The sequence below is a fragment of the Diabrotica virgifera genome, chromosome 7 (assembly GCF_917563875.1).
Source record: "Diabrotica virgifera virgifera chromosome 7, PGI_DIABVI_V3a".
In the NCBI taxonomy this organism is placed as follows: Eukaryota; Metazoa; Arthropoda; class Insecta; order Coleoptera; family Chrysomelidae; genus Diabrotica; species Diabrotica virgifera.
The window spans coordinates 101,491,971-101,504,730 of NC_065449.1; the positions used below are offsets into that span (position 1 = coordinate 101,491,971).

The 12,760-nt window shown below is 30.2% G+C and overlaps 1 protein-coding gene across 3 annotated transcripts in view; it reads left to right on the plus strand.

Moving 5' to 3' along the window:
- The first annotated feature begins 491 nt into the window (after nt 1-491).
- LOC114332391 (TAR DNA-binding protein 43) overlaps nt 492-12,760 on the plus strand; it is a 70,668-nt gene continuing 58,399 nt past the window's right edge. The window contains exons 1-2 of one of the 3 annotated variants that reach the window (XM_028282181.2): nt 492-874; nt 4,826-5,148. In XM_028282181.2, the coding sequence (XP_028137982.1) occupies nt 631-874; nt 4,826-5,148 (567 nt within the window). In that variant the 5' untranslated portion in view covers nt 492-630. The remainder of the gene's footprint in view (nt 875-4,825; nt 5,149-12,760) is intronic. The other 2 variants (XM_028282180.2, XM_028282182.2) reach the window with 2 other exon arrangements.

Genomic DNA, 12,760 nt, shown 5'->3' on the forward strand with positions numbered 1-12,760 from the left:
GATATTAGAAATGATACAAGAAAATGCATAGTGTCATACAGCCTTAAGGCTGTGACTACACTTTGAGCTCATAGAGTTATATATTAGCATAGAGAGAGTGTCATTCAGAGCGAAGTGACGACACCATCTTTTTTATTTGGATTAGTGCTGTTTCACTCTTACGCATAGTAAAGCTGCTACCGTTGACTGATAAATATACTCCGTATTTATCAATCAACGCTGCTACAGTTGTCCTCCTCTTCTGTGCCTATATTCACACTGAATGTCATCATAGATTTTCGATACAATGTGTTAGAAAGAGATGCAGCAAACCAGTCCATGAGATCTTGTCGTCAGGAAGCGCGGAAGGTAGGCTCCCTCTGGGCTCCCTCTGGGCTCCCTCTATGTTAATATATACCTCTATGTTTGAGCTATGAACTATGTCAGTTGCCGACAGCTGACATAGAATTATTGACAATTGACTGGCTGGTATTTTTGTCCAACCACTGTTTGGTTTGTTCTCCATGTTATGTCCGTTATGTCCATGTCCGCCATTTTAGTTGAATTAATTGACTGACGAGTGAACAGAATTGGCGTAAATTTGCGCTATTTTGTCGAAATTTGAGTGCTTAGGTGATTGGAGAGTGAAAGATGTCGATTGAATATTTGCAAGTAGCCGAAGATGAAGGAGAGGAACCTATCGAACTCCCCACTGAAGATGATGGTACACTTTTGTTAAGTACCTTATCGGCCCAGTTTCCGGGTTCGTCTGGCTTAAAATACAAAAATCCGGAAACTAAAACTTTCAGAGGAGTTCGATTATCGGAAGGAAGACTACATCCTCCACCTGATGATGGATGGGGTTCTCATATATTTTACTGCGTTTTTCCGAAAGGTATGAAATCTGTTAGCTCGAGACCTAATCCTAATGCAATAATTAACATTCAATATTCTATGGTTTTTTGACCTAGTTTGTTTGTATCCAGTATATTTTCAATATCACGAATATGTATGTAGATGTAGAATAATAATAGACTACCGCTAAACTTTGAACCTTTCTCTCTGAGAATAACTACCTAATCAATTTTCAATAAACATAGGCCATGGACAAGGAGAAAATCTTTTTACCATATTTTCATAAAACTTTTATAGATTTGGTAATCAATAATTGACATTGGTAAAAAATAGCTATTAAGTATGAAAATATATTACATCTCTTTAAAAACTATAAACCAGTTTCTTAAAACTAATTATAATGCAATTAGGTTATTTAGAATAAATCTGTATTTTTAGTGTTTAATAAATTAAATACAGTAGACTCCTGCTATAAAGAGAACTAAAATGGCAGACTAATTACCTTGTTATAAGCTGATCTCGTTATATCAGACAACTAACAATAATACTGTGCATGCATATCGATACATGTTTGGCATAGTAATGTAAGTCACCAAAAACGTTTTTGTAGAAAAACCATGTTTTTTTTAATTTAACCTGGTTAAGCTATTATAAAAAAATTACCAGGGTGTTTTTTGAGGTCTGCAGTTTAATAAAGAACAATATTTTTTAAAGTTTTTGTATAGTTTTAGTGGTTAATTGATACTTAAGTTATTTTACGGGTTCTAAAATCTTGAGTCCTGATAAAAAATGTAAAGTAAGCACACACATACGTCACTTTGGCAGGAAATTGTAGCACTTAAAATAATGTGGAAAGAATTACAAACAATCGTTTATTATAAGAAACACAAAATAACGTTACAACAATCAATTAAGTAAAAAAGGTAAAATATTTGACACGGAAAAAACTAAAATTTTTAGAGGTATTATCAAAAGAAAATGAAACTTACCATCATTTTAAAAATTCTGATTTTTTTAAATTACACTTTTTTTTTCAAAAATATGCATTCTAAACCAGTCAAACTTGTTGGAATAATTACTTATACTAATATAAAGGAATTCTTGTATGGATTACTATAAATTTTTAATTTTTGTGGAAATGGGATGTTTTATTTTTCACTTTTTCCTAAAAAATTCGAAAGGGTTCTCTTATTTTCATCATAACTTGCTTAATTTTGAAGCTATTATCTTCTTCTGCAGCTCATTTGATAGGTATTCCGAAGTACTTTGACAAGTGCTTAGGGACAACATCAAGTTTAGGGCAACCAAACATAACCAATTTGTAGTTGACATTTGAGGTAATCTAAAAACACTGACAGTGTTGCCATGTTGTAAAATATTTCTTACTGTAACATCTAAAATTCAAAATTGAATAGAACACAATATACAGGGTGTCCTGGAAAATAGTGCGTTCCTTGAAGGTATAGGTAGAAGGCACCATGTAGAACAAAAAACTCTTATAACATTTTTTTCTAAATGCAACCGTTTGACCAAAAAATTAAAATGTATTTTGGTATGTAAATTTAAATCTGACAACTATGTGCGGTACGCAAATTTAAGCATAGACAGTCCCATGTAAATAGATAGAAGATACTAAGATACATAGTAAACAGATAGTTTTAAAGAATCCTGTTTAGTGTTTAGTGTCAATGCGAAAATGTTTTCGAATAGTGAGTGTATTACCTATTATGTTATTACCTATGAATGGTGTTTGTGAAAGGTTACTTGAAACATCTATTCGGTATAATAATTATTTTCAAGTAAGTACAACTTAGTTATTTCAGTTCACAAGTAAACAAATTACTGAGACATTATCTGGTGTATTTAAGTTCCACTGTAAACTATTAAAACTATGTAATTCAGTTAAAGCCCTCAGCAGTACTCAGCATTCAACCCATTTAAACCTTACTAAATACATAATACTAGTTTAGTTAAAAGACGTGTTTTTATGTTAAAAGATGTGTAATTCGTTTAAAATTATGCAATAGGTATTTCAATACATTTCAAAAGAAAATAATTTTAGTAAACAAATCGTAAATACATAAGTATTACCTACTATTAGGTTGGATTATTTTAAATACTGTTAATCACAATCACAAACGAGTTTTTATTATGTTATTATTCCGTAGTGCGTTCGATGTTGCCAGTTTATTAAAATTTCCAAACATTAAAATACAGGTATATGGAAAACAATGTTAACTTTTTTTTGGAAACGGCTAACTTTAGAAAAAAATGGTATAGGACTTTTTTGTTCCAAATTGTGTATTCTCTCCATACCTTAAAGGAACGCACTATTTTCCGGGACACCCTGTATAATTTAAAAATCGAAAACAAATGTTAGATATAAATCAGAAAATATATTAAAAGCATTAAAATTATATAAAAATCAATAGTGGCAATAGTTAATAGAAATACTAAACAATGTGAAGATTTCTAAACTGTAACTAATAAAATATCTAAAATACTAAATAGTAATAAAAAGAAACTAACTGAAACTGTAGACTGTAAACTCTAACTAATAAAATATCTAAAATACTAAATAGTAATAAAAAGAAACTAACTTAAATGAATAAACTAACTTATGAAATAAACATCTAAATTATAAAAAAAAAACATTTTAAACAAGGTCTAAATTCATATGTCTAAATTATAAACAGATATGGCAACACTGTTCACAAAATTCATGCTGTTGCATGGCCCTTGCCCTAAACTTTATGTTGTCCAGTGCTTAGCAGGTATATTTTATAAAGTGCATCGTTTTCCCCTTATTTAAGCTTAAATACTTAGATTTGAGTACTCATCGAAAATAATATACATTCAATTACCCATAACTCACTTTGAATTAACATTAGTTTAGTTCTTTAGGTAAAGGGTGTATTTAGTTTTTTATTATCCTCAATTTCTTCAATAATATCTTTTTTGTAAAAGCTTATAGTTTTTGAGTTATATGTGAAAAACAGCTTTAAAACAGGCTTTTTTATTACGAAAAAACAAAATCTTTGATATTTGATAACTCAAAAGCATTAATTTATTTTAATAACGTTCATCATCATCATCATCATCATCTTGGTGCTACAGCCCTTAGAGTGCCTCGACCTTCTCAAGCTTTCTACGCCATTCTGTTCTGTACCTTGCTTGCATTTTCCAGTTGCTGACTCCGATCTTCTCGGCATCCTGTGTTACCCCGTTCATCCACCTCAGCTTTGGTCTACCCCGTCTTCTCATTCCCACGGGTTGCGCTGTCAGAATCTTTTTATCATGTTCGATTCAGGGGCCTGGGCTACATGTCCTGCCCACTGCAGGCGGTTTCACTTAATTATAGTGATAATATCTTTTCCACCAAACGTGTTCTTGTAGATATTCTGCAGTTCAAAGTTATATCTACGCCTCCATATTCCGTTCTCACAGACCGCTCCGAATATCTTACGTAGCACCTTTCTTTCAAAAATCGACAGAGCGGATTCATCTGTTTTAGTTAGCGTCCATGCCTCTGATCCATATGTGAGAACGGGGACTATCAATGGTCTATACAGCCTTATACGAGTTTTTTGAGATAGATGTTTGTTAGCTAAGTACTTTGATAGACTATGATAACACCTGTTTGCAATTATTATTCGTCTTTTTATTTCCTCTGATGTTTTAATAACGTTATATAACAGAATTTAGCTTAGAATTTGTCCCTCTATCGACTTTGGTTACTTACTTAAGCCATCCTCTTGTACCTTAGATTGTGAAAACACATATTTTTCAGTTGATGTTCATTTCACGAAATATTTGACTGTCCTGCTACTTTTGGGACACTCTGTATAAAAGTTTTTTGTATTTTTAAAATAATAAAAAAATTTCAAAATTTTATGGGTATAATTTCCCTACATTTTGATGTGTCCAGTTTTGATATTTTACTAAAGACTCCTAGTCTATTATTAATCTATCTTAAGAGTTCCCAATAAAGTTACTATTTTAGAGAATAAACGAAAGAGTGATGATAATTTGGAGAATTCAACTGCAAAGACAAAGCGTATGGAGACAAAATTGCGTTGTACTGATTTGATTGTACTTGGTTTACCTTGGAAGACAACTGAGCAGAATTTGAGAGAGTATTTTGAAACATTTGGTGAGGTGCTAATGGCGCAAGTTAAGAAAGACCCAAAGACAGGACAATCCAAAGGATTTGGATTTATCAGGTTTGCATCGTATGAATCTCAGATGAGAGTTTTAGCGCAGAGGCATATGATTGATGGAAGGTGGTGTGATGTGAAAGTTCCCAATTCGAAAGTAAGTACTTTTTGCTTAAATGGGTGTGTAAGCTTATCCTGTATGTGAAAGTCCATCAACTAAAAATCAGCATTATAAAACAATCTTTTACATAAAATTAATTTCATATAAATGAGGTAGAGTAATATTTTCATTATTAATGCCTATTAATTATAACTACAATATAAAATTTTATTTTGCCAAATAAAAACTAGTCATAACTACATACACATACAATGTAACCCGTTTATATTGGAAACATTACTGTAAATTTTGAAATCGTTATCAATTTTTTCAAATATTAGAAATATTAAAAGATGAATTATTTGGGTACAAAATTTAAAGGATGTTTCATTAAGAATAATTGTCCATGATATAGTAATTAGAGAAACCTTAGCACAAAATATGAAGGTTTAACCTAAAACACTTGAAATATAAAATTTCTCCTTATTGAGGTACAGAGTGTTTTATTTCAAAAATACAGTAGAACCCCGCAAATCCGAACTAATTGGGGGACAGCCTGTTCAGATTACGAAAAGTTCGGATTATCCGAAAGTTAGCTATTAGTTATATCCTGTAATAGCTAACTAGTTATATGCTATATTATGTAATAGCTAAAACTAATAATTCAAAGCTTTCGTTGTCGTTAATTTTGAGTCATAAAACTTTTTCGCAAGAGTGTGGACAATATTTTTGGACTTAAGTTGACTGCAAGAGAACCGAAGTAAGTTTATATTTAATCTTTATAAGCACTACATATAAAGTATATATTTATACGTATTCATTTTTAAGAAATTTTAAATGTCAAAGTTCTGTTAATCCTGCATTGGTCAATTTTCTGGTTTTACTCTATATAATAAACATTTTTGTCGTGAATTTTTTAATTTTTTTTTACTTTCTGTTGGTTTGGATTTGCCGAACGTTCCGATTAGCGGGGTTCTACTGTATTCTAAAATTATTTTAGCCCATTGTTTTAACACCTTCCGATATTTTTTGTTCAAACTTGACAAACAGTTTACACATGTTTGGATACTTTACCTAAGAGGCTAACACGGTCCAAGATTGCAGCTTTAATTTTGAATATTTTGTCGAGATATTTTTCACAAATATGTAAAGAATGGCGGTATATAGTAAATGGCCATATAGTAAAGAATGGCGGTACAGAGCCCAACTTGAGAAATATGTTAGTATGTGGAAATAACTATAACTAAATACAATAGTAAAAAAATGAGCCTGTACCGCTATTAAGAAGAACAAAAAAAATACACTTGCCTCAAATAAACTTTTTCATCCCATGCCTAGATTTTGTGTCACATTGAAACTACTAAAAGTTTTTATCTCTAACAAGAAATCGAACATATTATAACTACAGTAAAACCTCCGTTAACCGAAATAATTGGGGGGAGGCCGTTTCGGATAACAAGAATTTCGGTTAAAAATAACATTGTTTTTTTTTATTCTTCTTGTATCAAATTATATAGTATTTTTGGTTAAAGTTGGTATTAAAAAATACTGTGAGGTGATTTCATAATGAGTTGTATATTTAATTGCGTTCTTTAGTTGTATGAAAGCAATGTTGACAATGTTGACAAATTAACATCGAATTGTTTCCATTTTGCGATAAAAATTTACTTTTCATTGACGAAATTATTGAAACTGTCAGCCATTCCGGTTAAATGATGTTTCGGTTAAAAAGGTTTCGGTTAACAGAGGTTTTACTGTAATAACTGATTAGGCAATATACAGAAATGTCACTGTCATTTTGACAAACCTGCATTAGATTTCTAAGTGTAATAGCCGTTGTATTTTGGTTTATTTTATAAATATTTATTTACTTACAATAAAATTGTTTTCTATTAGGTACTTCCATTTAGCGCAACAATGAGTATAATGTCACAATATTCAAATTATCCCGATGCACTGTTGCCAAAGTTTCGCAGAACTTTCGAAAAAAAGGTGTGCTACTATCTCCCGAAGTTATATTGATGATGCGCTACTGTTGGCTCCTAATGTTAAAAGATAGTTTTCCGCTGTTACCAGAGGCGTGCTTTAGGGATATATTTTTCTTTTCCCCCCTCACAATTCTACGCCACTACCGTAATAATCATTTCAGCATGTTTTTTTATTCTTTGTTACTTGTAAAAATCATCCTTTTGCTCAATGCGTAGAGTAGGTAGTTTTCCAAGTTATTTTGCGTTTAAATGTAATGTATTCAATAAGGTTATGTTGTTTAAACACAAAACCTTATTGAATGTTGTTTAAAATACATAATCTTAATGAATCCATTATCTTTAAACGCAAATACTTGAAAAATACCTTCTCTATCACATTGAGACAAAAGGATGATTTTTAAGGAAAAAAGTAACGAAGAATCAAAATAACATGCTAAAATGATTATTACGACCTTAATATTTTACTGCTTTTAAACGTAATGTATTTAGTAAGGTTATGTTGTTTAAACACAAAATCTTATTGAATGTTGTTTAAACTACATAATCTTATTGAATCTTTACATGCAAATACTTGAAAAATACCTTCTCTATCACATTGAGACAAAAGGATGATTTTTAAGGAAAAAAGTAAAGAAGAATCAAAAAAACATGCTAAAATGATTATTACGACTATAGTGTAGATTGTGAGGGGTAAAAAGGAAATATATATTTTCACAACAGCAGAAAACTATCTTTTAACACTAGTTAAAGTATCCTAACATGTGTAAACTGTTTGTCAAGTTTTACCAAAAAATATTGGAAGGTGTTAAAACACTGGGCTAAAATCATTTTAGAATATTTGTGATAGCACTCTGTATCTCAATGAGGAATATTTTATTTAAGGTTATGTTATTTTAGGTTAAATCTTCATATTTTGTGCTAAGGTTTCTCCAGTATGGACAATTCTTAATAAAACACCCTGTATAAGTATTCAAATTTTCATTCTACAATGGTTTTTCAGAGACAGAAATAGAGAATTATTTGTCTTCTTCTTACACTAGAACTACATCCTGTGTTTTCTTCAATGCCTGCAGGTGTAGGAGTTGAGATGAAGTCCAACTTTCGTATCATCTTGTAGACAGTCTTGTGGGCTTTTATTCGGCAATTCTGGCTAGCTGATTTTCTGGAATTTTCTTAACATGGTCTCTACATTCTCTTCTTCTGTTGTTTTTCCACATACTATGTCTTGGATGTCCCATATGTCTCTTACTTCTCCATTACTTATTCATTTATTAATAATAAACGGGACAAGCCTACTGTCAAAATCATCAAGGAATGCAGCAATAAAGAAATAATATATAATATGTATATAAAATTATAAATAAAATAAAATATAAATGAATACAATAAATAAGTACCTAAGTATGCACTTATTTATTTATACAAAGTATTATTTTTATTATAGTAGTTAAGTGCTTGAAATGGTACCTAAAGCTATTGATACATAAGTTAAACCAATATATCTCATGAGGAAACTGATTAGCGTGCATGAGAAGTCAGACCATACCTATATTTGAATTAGAATTAGTTCCGTGATGAGGAAGGGATATAAAAACAAATTAGCTGAAGCAATTCAGGATATTTAATTATTTTATTCACAAACTTAAAAACAAAGATCAAGTTAAAAGTTTACTCTTCTGATAAGATCAGAATCCAGATTCAAGAAATTGATAATACCATAATAGGAATATGGTCTACAGTCTACACAATTTAAAAGAACAGTACATTAGAAATCTTCTTTGAACTCTTTCTAATTTTTCGATACATACTCGGGTAAAAGGAATTCACATCACAGTTGAATTTTCAAGTTGGGAGTAAACAAGAGAAAAGTATAGGGTTTTTAAAGATGCAACCCTTTGAAAATCGTGGGTATGGCTCCTAATGAAATCAAGCTGTTTAATAGCCTTGTTGCATTTAAGATCTATATTTCTGCAGATTGAAGGACACATTTCTCTGAAAAAGCACATCTTGATTTGTTACCAACATTGACACTGGATAAAAATGTTCTCTAAATTATAATTAAATAGTATAGGTTCAAGAGATCGAGAAAACTGAATCATCTGACATTTTTCATGAATAATAATTAATTTGTTATTATACAAATCTCAAATTAGTAAATAGAGGATTACTGTCAAAATGTTTTATTTGACCCACTTTAAAATAGAATTGATCCATATTTTGAATTCTGTTAGAATATTCATGTACTGTCCAAGTTTCCTTTACATTTGTCATCAATCTTGCATCATTTGTCTTGACGATTAAAAATTTGGGCCAATTTTGACATTACAGTAAAATACTTTGGCAACTGTTAAAAGTACTTTTATTTAGAAGCTGCTGTATCTTGCTCATGACTGGATCTGTAAAATCATTTCTTTTTTTACTGCCATGCAAGCTGTAACCAAGAAATGCATGCATATTTCATAAAAATCCTATTTCAGTTCGATTCCTATTGTTACACCAGCTACTGGAGATAAAAATTTGAAGAGGATGATCGTAGCCCCACTGAAATTATCGTATGTTTTACTATTATGGTAATACGAGTAGTATCATATTATACTACGGCCAATGTTAAAATTATAATATAATTTTGATTTTATATTATAACACACCTTCTTTATACAGTCCCTGGCCATATTATTATGACCACCTATGAATTTTTACAAAAATCAGCTATTCCACTAGGTACGTTTTGGTTAAAATATGATTTTTAAATTTAATTTTGTTATGTAATGTTAATGTTATACAGTAACTATATTATATTATTTAATAATAAACACCAATAAAACTTAACTTTTGAAAATATTACATGTTTATATACTTTTTAATAATTCGTTGAACTTCTGACCTTAATCAGATGGAAATTATTTGGGAGCTTTTAAAACGAGAAATTTCCTATGAAAAGGTCACTAACGAAATTGTTTTGATTAAAAGACTAATATATCATTGAAACGACAATGACAAAGTGAAGCAAAAAAAATTTAACTGCATTCAAAATATGCCAAGACGGATACAAGCGCTAATCAAAGTTAAAGGTGGCTCAACAAAATATTGAAAAAATAAAAAAATTTTAAATGTTTTATTGGTGTTTATTATTAAATATAATACATTTAATAATAAACAGCAATAAACCAGTTAAAAATATCACATATTTGTATTTTTTAAATATTTTGCTGAGCCCCCTATAACTTTGATTGCTGCTAGTACCCGTCTTGGCATACTTTGAATGCAGTTAATTTTTTTTGCTTCAATTTGTCATTGTGGTTTCAACGATATATTAGTGCTTTAATCAAAACAATTTCGTTAGTGACCTTTTCATCGGAAATTTCTCGTTTTAAAAGCTTCAAAATATTTTCCATCTGATTAAGGTCAGAAGTTCAACAAAATATTAAAAAAATATAAATATGTAATATTCTCAAATATTTTATTGCTGTTTATTATTAAATATATTATAGTTAATGCATAAGATTTACATTGCATAACAAAATTAAATTTAAAAATCATATTTTAAACAAAACGTACCTAGTGGAATAGTTGATTTTTGTAAAAATTCATAGGTGGTCATAATAATATGGCCAGGGACTGTATATAACACATTATCATACACCTGGCAATAGTAATAAATTGGATCAGAAACATTATAGTCTAAGATCCAGGAGGACGAAATGTACCCATCTGCTTGCCGGATGAAATACAACTAGCATGGATTGCCTATCAAAATCGTGTCATAGCTATCCTTAAGGGGGGCGTAGGGGTTGAAATCAACATTTCAAGCACATTTTTGTGATTTTTTTTGAAAGTATGATAAAATTATTTTATTTTTAAATTAAATAAGCGTATTCAGTATAATTCAAAGAATACTCAAAAAAAAATTCAAGGAAACATTTTGAAAAATAAGCCAACAGTGGCAAATTTTTAAAGACACCTCAAAAAAATGGATTTTGCGGTGGACATCCCAACTTATCATATGATCATGGTAAACAAAAAATTCAAAAAGATTTTATTAGCGTAGACATTTATCGAGATAACTCTGTCGAGTTTTTTTAGTTATAACGATTTTTGACTTTTTGGTATCACTCAGAAATCAAAACAACGATTTTTTTTTTTCAAAAAAGGGTGAAAATCAACATATTTATTATTGTTAAATAAAAAATAAGCATAAATCAAAAAATATATCAACCACGTTACCTCAAGGAATGTCCAAGGAAAATATATACAAAATTCCAGGTGGGTCGGTCAAGTAGTTTTTGAGTTACAATGTCTACAGCCTTTGAAAAAAGCAGTTTTGAGGAAAAATGTTTAAAGTATTGTCAACTCCTATTTTCAATTTCTGTTTTATTATCAGTTTGTCTGTGAAATCGTAAAATGATGCAAAAAATTCAAAAAGATTTTATTAGCTTATGAGTTTCTCGAGGTAACGCTGTCAAGTGTCTTTTAGTTTTAATGATCTTTGGCTTTTTAGTATCACTCAGAAGTCAAAATACCGAAATTTTTTACAGAAAAAAGGGTGAAAGTCAACATATTTATTATTGTTAAACAAAATATAAGCATAAAACAAAAAAATATCTCGACATTGTTACCTCAAGAAATGTCGTAAAGAAAATATGTACAAAATTCCAGGTGAGTTGTCAAGTAGTTTTTGAGTTACAATGTCTACAGGCTTTGAAAAAAAGCAGTTTTGAGAAAAACGCTTTTAAAGTATTGTCAACTTTTATTTTCAAGTTTTTTTGTCTGTCAAATCGTAAAATGATGCACACCGGAATATATTTTTGAATCGAGGAGTAATTTACAAAAGGAAATGAGAACAGCTGTCGACCGTTGTTCATTACGTTCAAGCGTGCTGACGCGAACCTGCTGCAAAGCGAGTCGAAGATAGGGATATTCAACACTATCTCCCTACCTTCGACTCTCTTTGCAGCATATTCGCGCCAGCGCGCTTGAGCGTAGTGAGAAACGGTCAACAGCTGTTCTCATTTTCTTTTGTAAATTACCCCGCGATTCAAAAACATATTCCGGTGTGCATCATTTTACGATTTGACAGACAAAAAAATTGAAAATAAAAGTTGACAATACTTTCAAAAAGCGTTTTTCTCAAAACTGCTTTTTTTCAAAGCCTGTAGACATTGTAACTCAAAAACTACTTGACAACTCACCTGGAATTTTGTACATATTTTCTTTACGAAATTTCTTGAGGTAACAATGTCGAGATATTTTTTGTTTTATGCTTATATTTTGTTTAACAATAATAAATATGTTGACTTTCACCCTTTTTTCTGTAAAAAATTTCGTTATTTTGACTTCTGAGTGATACTAAATAGTCAAAGATCATTAAAACTAAAAGACACTTGACAGCGTTACCTCGAGAAACTCATAAGCTAATAAAATCCTTTTGAATTTTTTGTCTACCATGATCCAATGATAAATTCTGATGTGCACCGCAAAATTCATTGTTTTTTTTGAGGTGCCTTTAAAAATTTGCCACCTTTGGCTTATTTTTCAATATTTTTTCTTGAATTTTTTTCGAATATTCTTTGAATTATACTTAATATGCTTATTTAATTTAAAAATAAAATTATTCTCTCATACTTTCAAAAAAAATTCACAAAAATGTGCTTAAAATGTTGATTTCAACCCCTACCGACCCC